A 15370-nucleotide genomic window follows, 5' to 3' on the forward strand; every position below is an offset into this window, starting at 1 on the left:
ACAAAACAATTTTGATTTATTGAATATGAGAGAAGCCATACCAGTTTCCTTAGGCATATTAATTTGGATTATTTAGACAACGGAAGAAAGTCAGTATTACTATTTCTGCTTGAAAAGTGAGCAGACTGGGTCTCAGAAATGTTACGTGTCTCACCCAAAGTCACACAGTTGGCATGAGGTTGTGACAGTATTTGAGGTCTGATCTGTCTGTCCCGCCAGCATGTGGGTCTTTCTCTATGAGCTCCTCCTCAGCCATCCAAGTGTTTCCTCCACTAGAAATCCATACTTTTTAGTGAGACGACTCTCAGACAACATCCCAGGTTGGGCAAAATCTCCACAAAGTTCTCCAGCTCAGACCCCATAAATCATCAGTTGTTTTTAAAAATACCTCCTTTCTCTAAGTGCCTCAGTTTTGAAGAATGTGTGCCTTGAATGAATAAATCAGCATTCTCACTACTGGAATCAACTATTCTCTCTATTAGTTTATAAGTATTCTGGGGTGGGTTTTTTTGTTTTGTTTTCCCTGTTAGTTTGAATCTTTGGCGCCTGATCAATCTTGGATGAACTACTAAATTCAGGTTTCTGAAATGACAAAAATTAAGGATAGCTCTATTGGTTTTCATGGATTTTTCTACAGTCTTCTTACAAAGATGTCTCTCCAAGAACAATGCCAAAGAAAGCCAAACTGCTATAAAGCTTCTCACTGCTCTTTCATATGCTACCCTCTGCCTCAGATGCATTCACTGCATGGTCTCCTGACAAATTTCCCCTCCTCCTTTAAAATCCAACTTAAATGGCTCTCAGTTTTGTGAAATCATTCTGTGATGCCCAGAGTAAAGCCAATCTCTCATCAGTTTTAAACTTGTACATAATTTTGCACACACCACTGTTATAGTCACTCAGCACTCTACAGGAACTCCTTCTGTGTCATTCTTTCTTCTCATCTAGCCTATGAGTTACCCAACCATGTGGATGAAGTCAGAGTCACCTTGTTACTCCAGCACCTGCAACAGCAGTTGGCATAGGAAAAAATCCTCAGTAAATATTCGTAGAAATGACATTTTAAAACCATCCAGTCTTATCTTTGAAAACTGCAGCCTTCAGGAAGATGTAAAAAGATGGGTACTTGTTAGGGGCCTACATCCTTAAAGGGCTTAACTAAGATCACGGTTGCTGAATGAAGTTCATTCTAAGTTCACTAAACTTGATTTATTACAATTAAGCTTCCTATTCTATCTTTTCTTTTGATTGCCTCTCCATGTTTAATATACCTTCTGCTTATAGAATTATACGGTGCCTGAAGTAACAATGAGAAAAATGGAGCCCCAGGAAGTCAAGGGATTTATCACAAATCACAAAGCTAAGTGGGAGAGTAAAGTAGAATACTCTGGAACTCTCAGCCCCTTTGTTACTCCTTCTAGTAGACCAAGGTGCTATGGAAATAATAATAAAAACCTGTATATGCTTGTTTAAGCTTCCTCAACCAATTCAGAAGAAACTTTTTTTTTTTAAATAATTGCATGGGGCACCATACCCTGGAAAAAGTTGCCACCAGGTTTGTGCTTAACCCTTTCCAAACAAAGCCATCCACAAATTTAATGTTAGAAATATTGGTTCCATACTGATAGCTGTGGTTTTCTTTTCTCAATTACAAAGCAATAAAATGTGAGCATATGTTCATCTATACATACTAGCTGTTGTAATAAAATGAGAAGATACCGCACTGACCATAGTCTGTGTTTTCCGGCTCCCAACAATTTGATGGCCAAAAATAGGGTGTCTGTGGAATAAAAAGAAGTGCAACCCGGTTAAACACACACAAAATTTGTAGAGCTCTTGGTTTATGAATTGTGTTCAATCTTCAGCAGTTATCCAGAATAGTTTGCTGATAATGTATGCTTTGTAATCCAGGAAAAGTATCCAAAGAGGCATTGTAAGGCTTTTCTTCTACATTTACTTTGCTGAGCAATTTTCCGTCTCCAAATGTGTTGTGCAGCACCAGCAGGTACTTAAAATGTCATCCATTTGCTGCAATTTTATGTCAGGTGACATAAAGCTAAAAGGTCTGATTATATCATCTCCCCCCCCCCAAAAAAAGTGGTAACCCACAAAGACTGAAAGCAGACTATTAAATTCAGCAAGACCCCCAGATGAAATATATTTAAATATAACAAATTGTTTTCTATGATTCAAGTATCTCATTATTGCCTTCAGTAGATCCAATGCTCAACCATCAAAATTTTCCCTAAAACCTGGCAATCATTTGTCTGGCTTTGTTAATTATATAATGCTGCTGTCAACACTATCCAACTACATTTAAACAACTCTTCTGTCTCACTTTAAAAAAATATTTCGCCATAAAAACACTTATTGCTTCAAATTTTTTAACTGCAGAAACCAGAGGTGATTTTTTAAAAATGATTTTTACTTGATTTTATTTTAATTTTAATCAATTTTAATTGACTGGTGTGATTAACAATCAACAGAAATCTCATTCTGTGAAATTCTAGAAACTGACTGACAGGGCGCCTGGGTGGCTCAGTTGGTTAAGCGACTGCCTTCAGCTCAGGTCATGATCCTGGAGTCCCGGGATCGAGTCCTGCATTGGGCTCCCTGCTCGGCAGGGAGTCTGCTTCTCCCTCTGACCCTCCCCCCTCTCATGTGCTCTCTCTCATTCTCTCTCTCTCAAATAAATAAATAAAATCTTTAAAAAAAAAAAAAGAAACTGACTGACAAAACTACAAAGAAACTGATCAGGAAAACCCTGTTATCATCAACATTTTGTATGTTCTCATAGAGGTTTTTCTAGCCCCACTAGATGGACATGCAAGGCTCCAGGCCATGAGGATGGCCACCTGTCTACTCTTTCAAACTGTGATGATGACTCTAGGACTCAATGAAACAAGACTGCAGACATCAAACTTGTGGGCTTACTTATATTTATTAGTCAGTTATGTTAGCTACCCATGTGTAATGAGCATACTTGAGGTAATCTCTGATTAACTGTTTGATAATTCTCCCACTGGAAGAGGGATTCTCAAGGCAGGGGGTAAAGGATAATTGGGGAGAACTGTTTGAATCTCTGGGGGAGAATCTTTTCAAACTGCTCAGGACTCCAGGGATTTTGATTTACCCTCTACTCCTTCTTGGGAATTGCGGCAGGATAATAAAGGAATCTGCTGATGTTACACATGTGAACAAAGTGACGACAAGTATTTAGGTGGGGTGGGGAGAGTTGAAACACTGGACAAAGGAAGACATCAAGGATTTCTATGGCCCCATTCTCACGTGAATCCCACTTGACTCCTTGGGAAATAGAGCTTTGAGGGTAAAACTGGGTCAGAATCTAGGGGAATCACAGGGAACAAAGTAGTTAAAATCTTGTGGGCCACTAGTTTTGAGATACTTATCAAAAGCATTATTCCCTTCATTCTGTGAGGGGTGTGTGTGTGTGTGTGTGTGTGTGTGTACTTATCTAACTTTCAAAGTATCTATTCTAGTCAGACTGGCCAGACTCATACTTTTTTCTCAAATCCACAAGGAATGTTCTTAGCTGCATTCTTACAATTTTTCTTTATTCTTTTATCATTTACTTTAGTGAGAATTTCCTGACTAAAAATAAAAGAATAAAGCTATTTTATGCTGTGATATTATGCGGAAATGCCTTAAACCAGCATTCCTCACAAATATTGCAAGATTTTTTCTAGGAAACGTATCTTAATTTATAGTAAAAAAGAATTTAAAGAATAACAAATGCTTATAGTTTGTTGAAATTTAAAAATTTACTTTTAAAATTCAAGTAGACTTCAGGACATTTTAATGTATGAGTTTCTCTTTTCTTTTCACAGTTGGTTTCTTTAGCTATGATAAAACTGATCCAGCCATTACTCAATAACCTTTGGCACATATACTAATGTAATGAAAGTCATGAAAGCGACCTGGAGAATCATGTCAGATCTCAATTACAGCTAGCTAAGAGAGGATAATTAGACAATTGCAAGTTTACAATAAATACAGAAATCACATGATTTAAAATGTGCTGAGAAATTGAGACAAATTTACATACTGCGGCATATCAGTGAGATTAAATGAAGAGTTCTGTTTGTCTCAAACTCATGCCCTGAAGCTTCTTCAGATTCCTAATGATGGTTAGAATCTCAGTCATTCACTGAAGGAACAGTAAACATGATATTGCAAGTTTCCCATTTTAATTCATGATTTTTAAAATCCTCCCAGGGAGTTGAATTTCAGCTCAATGTAATAAAGAACTTTCTGCTGCTTGGAACCAACACAAAAATGGAAGAGTACACCTTGAACAATAATATGTTTTCTATTATTAGGCTGTTCAAATATAAACTGATTAATGCCTTCACAGACTAATATTAAAGCAGGAATTCAATCATCGCTGACTTCTCTGGAGTGTCCTTTGTTTTTTAAATCTCAGTTTTAAGATCCTATGATTATTAGATTTACAAATATGGCACATTTAGATCCTATTTCAAATGTGAACAGGTCATTAAAATATTTAACATTAATTAATGGAATTTGAAACACTATTTATCATCTACCTAGGCACACTGAAAACTTGCTAAACTTCTGCCTACACCACTTGCACCCATTCCCTTGTCTTGTTCTAAAGCTCTTTAAAAACAGTCTCTCCTTTCTCCAGAATATATGGTGGCCCATTCCCAACTCTGCCCATCTTTGACCCATGACCATGACTAACACATGTAAACCTTGTCTGCCTACTAATTTCAGTCTGGGAATGACAAGTGCAGAGTTAAAGGTTGCAAATTAGGTTAACTCAAGACACCATCACAAACTTTGGGCCCATGCGTGAGCTAGTTTGCTTTAAGGAAAAATTTTAAATTAGATAATTCTCTAGAGATAAACAGACTACATCCAATGCTTCCCTCATAGATATGTTCTTTTATACAGAGATGATTTTAGTTGTAATATTGATTGTGAAGATAGATAAAAGTTGTTATCTTTGTAAAAAGAAAAATCCTTTCATTCAGAATTTGTGAGATTTTTATTAGGCCTAAAGTTTACTTATAGTCTCTATATGAAAAATTTTTCAAAGAAAGTAAGATTATATGGAAAATGTAATCCTGCAGTAGCAGAAAAGTAACTCCCTTAAAAAAATCAAAAAGTGTTACAAATACATAAATATTTTGTTTACTAATCACTAATAATTTTTATTTATTAAAAGTTACCTTTAGGAACATGAGTTACATTAACTTATTAATAAGCTATTTTAAGCTACCATTACTTTAACTGTATAAAGGATAATGTTCCTTTATTTTAAAGCCTTTTAAAATTAATTAATTTAATTTATGTTGCTTGAAAACTTAGGTCAGTATTCTGATTTCAAGAGACTGCTTCATCTCCTAGCTATTTGGTGCATAAAGTCCTGTGACTATTTGCCTTGGATAAAAAGGTCCTGAGGAAGTGGCAGTGAGAGTGTTCTAGGAAGACAAAGGTCTTTAAATGTTTTTAAAACATATTCCCTCTTTGTTCTCTGTTTGTCTCACCAAGTTCTTTGGCACCCAAGTTATTTTGTCATTTATTTAGATATAGAACATCTAATGATATTTAGAACAAATGAGAAAGAATGCTCCAATGTCTACAAGTTTGACATAGGGGAGAATCCCCTAAAAACACATAAGAGCTAGAGTCTGAACTCTGGCATTAAATGTGCCTTAATTTTATGGGCTAGAACCCACCAGCCAGTTATTAATGAACTATATTGCCTAATGAAATGTAGCATCTACTTCAGGTAAATCATTGTGAACTCAAGTGTCAATTACATGCTCAAGGACCAAAATCAGAGTTCACAATCACTTCTGAAAGAACAATAGCATCTGTTTCATTTGGAAATGACCTAAACGACTCTTCTCAGTTTACAGGTTATCTACGGTAGAGTTTTGTCTCAGATGAGTGCACACACACAAAGTATCATGCACGTCAGGCTTCACAGTCTTCTTGTAGGAAGCCTCAGATACTGACATGCAGAAGGCTTGTATAATTAGCTAAATTCTGCATTGGAGTTTCAAGCATTCCCATGAGAATCTGCTTGGACTGAAGACAGTCTTGTATCATGGACAGGGTCCAGAGTATAATCAATTCAGTTACACTTCTCAGCTTCCTTTCCAGTGGCTAATGTAGCTTACACATGAAGAACTCTCCCACGTCCTGAATTCCAGCAAGCCACTCTGAATTTTTCTCAAGCTTTAATATAAAACGTAACTTCAATCATCATACAGTTTAGCTTTCACAAATCATCATAACCAAGCACATTCTTTCCCTGCTTATTTTTTTTCTGTCTTATATTGAACATTAATTAGTTTCTAACTAGACCAAGCCAAATAAAATAAGTCATATTTTCAAAATTTTTGTAAAAACAATCAACAAACAAAATGCAGACTTCTATATTACCATTAAGGAATATTTTCATTAAACTTACCTGAAACCGATAAAAGGTGCCATCATCTTTGAGTGTGAGGACGTGATCCGAGATTGGAAAGAAGTAGCCATGGGCAGCCATTAATGTTCCTAAATGGAGTGCCTCCACTGTTTCATGAAAACAAACAAACAAAAATGTATACAATTTTTTTTTATGTTGATTTGCACGAGTATAGGATTTTATCTTGTTCCCTTTTAAGCACATTCTTTTTTTTTTATGTTATGTTAATCACCGTACATTACAACATTAGTTTTTGATATAGTGTTCCATGATCCATATTTGCATAGAACACCCAGTGCCCCATGCAGAATGGCACAATACCCATCACCAGGCTAACCCATCCCCCTACCCATCTCCCCTCTTAAACCCTCAGTTTGTTTCCCAGAGTCCACAGTCTCTCATGGTTCGTCTCCCCCTCCGATTTCCCCAGCTTCATTTTTCCCTTCCTACGATCTTTTTTTTTAACATATAATGTATTATTTGTTTCAGAGGTACAGGTCTGTGAGTCAATAGTCTTACACAATTCACAGCGCCTTTTGAGCACATTCTTGCATCCAAATTCTTGGCATCCTAAACAACTTGGCTTTGAATTTTTTCTTTTTCCATCTCTTTCACAGAGGGTACTAAGATGGCTCTGGTTCCACGTAGTAACTGTGCAATGACCAACCATACCGCACGATGTGAGAACATAACACTGTGGAATGCTGAGACCAGAAGGCTATTCTGACATCACAGAATCTGACTCCTTCATTTTATAGATGGGATATATTTTGCTCTATGTTAATAGTCTTCCACAAACAATTATACTTGGCATTTACATAGCACTTTAAAACTTTATTTTTATTTTTTCTTTTCTCTTTATTGTATTTATTTATTTATTTTTAATTTAATTTAATTTTATTATGTGATGTTAGTCACCATACAATACATCATTAGTTTTTGATGTAGTGATCCATGATTCATTGTTTTCGTATAACACCCGCTGCTAGATTTTATTTATTTATTTGAGAGAGAGACCACAAGTGTGGGGGGGAAGGCAGAGGAAGAGGGAGAAGCAGGTTCCCCACTGAGTAGGGATCCTGATGCAGGAGCGACCCCAGGATCCCCATCATGACCTGAGCTGAAGGCAGACGCTTAACCGATTGAGCCACCCAGGTGCCCCTAGCACTTTAAACTTTTAAAAGTGTTCTCACTTGCATCACCCCCCAGACTATATAGTGGATAATCCAATACTATCAGCAATTTTTCTAATGGGATGGATCATTTTTACATGATGTCATCAGCGAAAGTTAAGGCATCCAAACCATTTATGCTAGATTAAGTGAGTGCTAAGCAACGATTTATGCTGCTTCTATAGTCCTGTGATCATCTGGACTGCTCTAGTTTCTACTACTCTATATTCAGTGTTCCAGATATGGACCATGCAGAGGTTTGTTTGACAATAAAAAGATTACACTTTTCCAGAAGGCTGAGAAACAGGTGGAACATAATACTGTGATACTCATACTCCTTTTATAGCAGTCAACAATTTCTTCCAATAAAATGGTTAATAAAATTTGGTCAACATAGTTACTATTGCAGTCATGCAGGAACAATATAAAGTTTGCTAACTTAGAGTCTGGCAACCATGGAACTATGCACAATAGTTTTTCAGTCCATTGGAAAGTTAGATTTATTGAACTGTTTTGCATCTTTATATACAGTTTAGTTAGGGATTTATTTCTGTTTCTTAGACAAGTAAATGTTTTTTTTTTTTTAAAGATTTTATTTATTTACTTGACAGAGAGAGACACAGCGAGAGAGGGAATGGGAGAGGGAGTGGGAGAGGGAGAAGGAGGCTTCCCGTGGAGCAGGGAGCCCGATGCGGGGCTCGATCCCAGGACCCCGGGATCATGACCTCAGCAGAAGGCAGACGCTTAACGACTGAGCCACCAGGCGCCCCAAGTAAATGGTTCTTTAACTCAGGGATTCTTACAGTAGTTCCAGGAATGTGTGGATCCATCTGTCCAGCTGTCAATCCTGGGGCGCTTTGATATTCCAGCCAGTACTGAGTCACTAAACAGCTTGCTATGGTGCAGGGGAGCATAAGAACCCTTCCCCTGTCCTCTACCTTCCTATGCCTATGTGGGCTAATAATACATTTTAGTTTTTAATTTTATTAAAAAATTAAATTTTATCTGCCATGAGGTACTATGGTGCCCCTTTTAATTGTCATTTAGCATCTTGTAAACACTTCAGTTGGTAACTTCTACTTCCAGCCTCTCACTGTGTTGTACTTGTCAATAATAAAGAAGAACTGTCAATCATCCTCTTTGCCATGCCCTTGGAAGACTGTCATTAAGGGTCCCAGCCATCATCTTATCCACACTTCCAATTAAGTGCCTCCCTGCATAGAATGTTACTTTGCTACAAAGGAGTAATTTTTTCACCATATATATATCATGTCTGCATCCTTTTAGCTCAAAGTCAAGACCTTCTTAAAGCCTGTGTTGCTTATAGCTACATACCGACATGTTCTGCGACTCTTGCTGAAACTCAGGAGCTAGTGAGGTGTTGTAGGAAGAACAAAACCTTTGGAGATACTCGCTAGCTTTTGTTACTTAAACTCTGTGTGCCTCTCCCATTTATTAATAGAGGTAGCAAACCCACCTTGCAGGTTGGTATGAGAACCAAACAAGAATATATGTAAAGAAGTTGCACAGGAGACATTCAATAGATGGTAGCTGTTATGCTTCATTATTTACACATGAATTCAGGTCACTTTTCTCCAAAGCACTGTTAGGAAATCCACTTGCATAAATTTGCCTCAACTGGGCTGAGAGAAATTGGCAGTCCTAAATAGCATCCTAAGCAGCCACTTACATATTATTTTGTGTGTGTGTGTGTGGATTATTTATAAAATTGAAAGAGTGAGAGAATCTATAAGGATTGCTAGCCCATAACAATGAGCAGGTGCTTACAGCCTCGCTCATATTCTGAGTCCCTGGATGCTCCCATCAGGTAGCACTAGTTAGGGCAACACATTACATCTGTTTTAGAATTGCAAAGTCAGGTGGCCCACCTATCTTGTTATAACCATCTTTACTGGTTTTATTCCCAGCAATCTGTGGCCTAGGAAAATATTAGCACAACTTTCCAGAAATGGAATTGAGTTATGTCACACAGAAAGTCTGCAAGAATAGATTCAAGAAAGGAAAACTGAGATGTCCAGAAAGATAAATAGTAAAGGGCTTCAGATCTCTAATCATAGGAATGAGTGTGACTAAAATAAAATAAACGGAAACCAGTGGGGTGCTAAAGGGCTGATGAGGATTAGAAAATTATAGTGAAAGTAAATATAACGAAGCTGCAGAAAAAAAATCAGAAGCAAATAAACATAAGCATGTTCTTACCTTCCTGCAACCATTAGATACTGATTCTGAGAGATCATACATTTCTAGAGGGCTGGGTGCATGTCAGCTGGTTTTCCTCATGTAGCACTACCATACATGATCAGATCATAGACGTCATGAGCTTTGTCACAGGACCACCAGAGAACATGGCTCCAGGACAGGAAAAATGCTTAGAGGAAAAGTCAGGGAGTCGAGGTAGACTGTCTGCTTTATTTCAGACTGTTAGCTTGGCACTTAGTACATCAAGAGTAAAAGTAGCTATTGAACCAATATTTGCTGAATGAGTAAATAAGTCAATTTATGAATCAATGACACAACAAAAATATGAAAAAGGGAGTGCTGCATGAAAAAAGAACAAACTAGTTATTTTGTGCTGTGATGATGAGCAGCTTGTTCAGCTCTTCAGAGATAATGCAGATGTTCACAATCTTGTTTCAAGATACTTTTATAAGCTTTGGAGGTGAGGCTGTGGTAGGTCTTTTATTACGGGAAAAGGTAGTAGTGAGATTAATGGCACACACACACCACTAAGAGATCTGAGAGTGGGCAGGGGGTAGTGTTCTCAAGGCTGACCTGTTTATTGCTGGTGATAAAGATGGAGCTACACTTCCCCATGGTCCCTCTGCTTCTGAATCCCAGCACAGCCTTAACCTAATAAGAATCCAGAGGACTGCTGACAGTCTTGGAACAAAGTGTTGCAAGAATTTAATGAGAAATCCATCAAGATCGCCCTTCCCAATAATGACACACCAGATGGCTCCACCACGTTACGCTTGTTGGCAAAATAATCACTAATTAATCTTGTACATGTGTTATTCGCGTCACCCACACAGCTAAATAAAGTTCAACAACAAACCTACCATAAAATTCAATTTTATTTTTCTTTTGGACAGTCAAGCCATGAACAAACTGAGAAATAAAAATCCATCTCCAAACAACTGTTACTATGTGAACAGCCTAGTGTGGCTTTGTTAAGCCTGATCTATTCATCACATTACTTCACCCCAAGCCCTGGAGCAGGAGAATTATCAAAATCCTTTAAAAGCAAAGAGAATTCTGCATAACATAATTTACTTTTTTTTTTTTTAAGATTTTATTTATTTATTCATGAGAGACACAGAGAGAGAGAGAAGCAGAGGGAGAAGCAGGCTCCCAAGGAGCAGGGAGCCCGATGCGGGACTCGATCCCAGGACCCTGGGATCATGACCTGAGCCGAAAGCAGACGCTCAACCATCTGAGCCACCCAGGCGCCCCATAATTTACTTTTGAATCACGACTACTTGAGAAAGTTAATAGGATGAAAGCATGTTATAAAATAGGCTTGTGTTGTTTAGTGCTAGATTTCTATATTCAGTTCTACACTTAAAACATGTTTTAAAAACTCAATAATATTTTCCTTATCCTGAGGTCCAATTCTTGGCAGTCTCAGTCCCTCCCAAATACAGTCCATAATTTTGAAGTGATGGAAGAATGCCTCTGAGTCAAGAAAATAATAATAAAAAAGTATCACTAAATTATGTTTTTATTCCTATAATTTATTTTTATTTTCTGTGTATGTATTAGGAATTGGATTGTTTCATTATTAGCACACAACATACTTGATGTGGTAAATATGATTACTGTGTGGAGAGAAATATTTTAGAAGGAAATCCACTCAAAGTAGAAAAAAATGACAGCTGATGATATGATATTAGGGAGAGAAAAAGCTAAAAAGCAGACAGAGGTAAGTTGCTAAACAGTAAAATAACAGGCATTCATCATGATGATCCTGTGTCATAAAGATTTTGTTGAGCTTATTACTCTCTGTTTAAGAAGACAGGGAAGTGATCACTTTAGAAGTACTTCAAAATATAACTTTTTAAAGAAGTGGCACTTGAAAAGGTAAGGTTAGTCATGTGGAAAAATCATATATGCAGCACATTTTATTCTCCAAGTCCAAATAAAAGTAAATTATTACTATATTTAGGAATATCTAAGGTAAGTTCATTTTCTCAATAGTAAGAGTTAATGAAAGAAGTAAGTATCTGGGCTTTCCTCTTTCTTTCTTTCTTTCTTTCTTTCTTTCTTTCTTTCTTTCTTTCTTTCTTTCTCTCTCTCTCTCTCTCTCTTTCTTTCTTCTTTTTTTAAAGCACCATTTCCACATAGAAAAATCAAGTGTTTGCTTTTTAGCAATCATAATCAGGACTTAGAAGTGGAATAACATGGCGATATAGAATAGATAAGATAAAATAGGTTCTATTTGGTAGAAGTAAAAACAGAGGCATAGTTGAGATCAATTGGGGGAACGCACTAGGTAATTAAGACAAGTAAATAATATCTCCAAACAAAGGAGCTGAGTACAGAGGTGAAGCAGCCAGGCTGGGCAAGCCCGCTGACTGGGTTCAAATCCTGATTCCCTCATTCGCTGGCTGTGTGACTTGGCAACAGACTTGCACTCTCTGGGCCTCAGTGTACTCATCTGTAAAATGGGGATAATAAAATACTGATGTCAAAGTTTTGTTGTGAGGATCAACTGAGATAGTATGTGCAATGTGCTTTAAAAAGCCACTCGCATAGAAATGCTCCAAACCTTGAGTTATTATCAATTAGTTGATACTTACAGAAGGACACTTTCAATGGCACTTAGTCTAGTTTAGTCCAGTGCTAAAGCAATGAGGAAACTGGTAGCTTACAGGTCATGTATAACACTTACAGTTCAATATCTTCAAAGTTCTCCAGGTGATTAGACTGGGGGGTCTTTTGTGTGCAGATGATGAATGTGCTCTGGAATACACTTCCATTTTTTCTTAGACAGCAAAGAACACTGCCCCAAATCCCAAAGATCAGGTATCATAGTTATAGAGAAAGATTTCCAAAGGTAATATATTCTGCACACTGGGTTTACAATCCAAAACCTGACAATGCCGGAAATCACTGGGAAAGCTCCTGGTTCAGGAGAGAGGTAGGCAGGACTGACTGATGAGGAAACAGTGAGGTGACAGTGCTGAGAAATAATGGTGACAGAGGAATCACCGGGAGAGCAGTCAGAAGACAGATGAATTCTTAGGGAAGCATATTTGCTCAGGACTCAAAAAAATCAACCCATTAAGAAAAAACAATTGGCACCATCATAAATCAGTGGCCCTTATCAGACACACAGAGAACAGTCTAGATGCCTAATATCAGCAGGTATGACACCTTAAGAAATTATTTAAATATGAAGAGCAATGAAAAAATTTAAAAAGAGAGAGAGAGATCTATGCAATATTGTTAAGGAGAACTGGTTTAAGATCTATGTCATGTAAGGGTCACCTGGGTGGCTCAGTCGGTTAAGCTTCCGACTCTTGATTTTGGCTTAGGTCATAATCCCAGGGTTGTGAGATCGAGCCCCAGGTCAGGCTCTGTGCTTAGTGCAGAGTCTGCTTGAGATTCTCCCTCCCCTTCCCCCCACCAAATAAATAAATAAATAAAATCTTTAAAAAAAATCTATGTTCTATAATAACTACATGATATCAGGATGTTCATTTCACAGTATATCCCTCCATATAACCGGCAGTTCCATCATTGTGCAAAATGAACTGCATCTTAACAAGACTCTATTATATTTATAGGTGTGATTGGTGCATAGAATGGTATTCAGATGAGAGAAAATCACTTTGAGTTCATCCAAGAATGGTGCAAGAAATGGTAACAATCACCAGAGCCAAGGCAATAATAAATTATTGTGGAAAGAAACATTCCCTCTAAAATTCAGCATACATTCTGCAAAATTTCCACCAGTTAACTGGCTGAATGAGTTGGAAGAAAGGTGGGGCGTTGAGTTAACTTTAACAGCAGGGGGTTTCCATAGCATGTGTTGCTTTAAATCAGCAACAGCACATGCTACTGAACAGGCACGCATGTGTATTAAGAAGAAACATGCTCAACTGCAGGTCATGGAATTTGAATTCTAATCCTAATTTAGTTCTATGACTACATATCTTGAGTAAGTCATCTTGTTTCTCTGGACCTTAGAGTCGGCATCCATAAATGCAGGGCTGGATCGCCAAACTTTTTCCAACTCTGATTCTATGGTGTACAACCAACCTTCACACTGGAAGCCCTGGCCAAAATGCTGCCACCCTTATTTTGCCTCTTTGTCAAAGGGAAATTGATTTTTCTTCTTCTGCAGATAATCCTGCCACATCCATGGCCAATACTCCAAAAATAAAAAATGTACATTATAAAATACAATACTTAATTTGAATTTCAGTTGCTTAAAACTCAATCTTCATGATGATCCAGAGCTGTTATGGTAAAGAATTTTGTGTGCACAGAGAAAATGTCATACTTATTCCAAATAATAGGAACTGGGTTGATGTGAGTGTTCTATTTATATATTTTCTAAAGCTAGTTGTAAAAATGCACGCATGATATGGGAATAACCAGTAACTCACCCCACACAACAAAATGCCATGAATGAATTTGGTTTGAAAAACAAGTGTCACTCCTAAAGAATAAGCAACATAGTCTTCTGATAATACCTGTTAACAGCATCTCTTTTTTAAAAAAATCACTATTCATTAATGTATTTAAACCATGATTAAGTAGAAGACTAATTTCAAAACTATAGCCTTGATCATACAGTCACAGTTATTATGAAATTTCTAAACAAAACCAGATATAATTTCCTTTAGTATGTATTTTGCAGAAGTGAATGCTTCCACTGGGGGAGAAGTTTAGGACATCAGAACTGATGTCTGAAACTCTCTAGATCATCTTTATCACCTGGCATTGGTGTCCTTTTTTATTTTTATTTTATTTTATTATTTTATTTTATATTATTAAATAGGCTCCATGCCCAGCATGGAGCCCAACGTGGGGCCTGAACTCAAAATCCTGAGATCAAGACCTAAGCAGAGATCAAGACTCAGACACTCAACCGACTGAGCCACACAGGTATCCCACCTGGTGTCCTTTTTTATACACAAACAATGAATCATGGAACACTACATCAAAAACTAATTATGTACTGTATGGTGACTAATATAACATAATAAATAAATAAATAATAAAAAAATAAAATAAAAATCCCACTTTACATAAACACATGTACTTACCAGTTTCATTTTCTTATGTTTGTGTCTATATGTTGGTTTATGTGTGTGTTGGAAACCAATACCTGGAAATAAGCAACTTCTGGGAATACCTGAATTCTAATGTACAATACATGCCAAGATATAATCAATAGAGATGGTACTTTGCAAGGAACAGTTTGGAAACCAAAGGGGGTAAATTTATCAAATGAGATGCATTCATTAAAATAATTGTTCTTTTTGCTGTTTCAAAACAGCACAACAGTCCATCAATAATTTGATTTTGATTTTAAATACCACAAAAAAATCATAACTATTGCAGAGCAGTGAGAATAAGGCAGGTTCAGAAACCAGAATGAAGAAATACAGATGAGCTAATTAAAGGATTAACACCCCCCCCACGACAAAAGTCTCTATTTTCATACAGTAAGTCAGAATTTAAACACCAGATATTTTTA

The 15370-nt window shown here is 37.0% G+C and overlaps 1 protein-coding gene across 11 annotated transcripts in view; it reads right to left on the reverse strand.

The window, feature by feature from the left end:
• The window catches only part of RGS7 (regulator of G protein signaling 7), a 523559-nt gene that overhangs the window by 122487 nt on the left and 385702 nt on the right, over positions 1-15370 (reverse strand). For all 11 annotated transcript variants that reach the window (XR_010412359.1, XR_010412358.1, XR_010412356.1 and 8 more), the window contains 2 exons: positions 6467-6573; positions 1729-1780 (listed from right to left, as the gene is read on the reverse strand). Coding sequence is in view for 7 of the 11 variants with exons in the window: in XM_064594396.1 (XP_064450466.1) it covers positions 1729-1780; positions 6467-6573 (159 nt within the window). In the remaining 4 variants the exon portion in view is untranslated. The remainder of the gene's footprint in view (positions 1-1728; positions 1781-6466; positions 6574-15370) is intronic.

This window comes from Mirounga angustirostris, unplaced genomic scaffold, assembly GCF_029215605.1.
Source record: "Mirounga angustirostris isolate CCGP_5_RB_7025 unplaced genomic scaffold, mMirAng1.0.hap1 SCAF_6, whole genome shotgun sequence".
NCBI lineage: Eukaryota > Metazoa > Chordata > Mammalia > Carnivora > Phocidae > Mirounga > Mirounga angustirostris.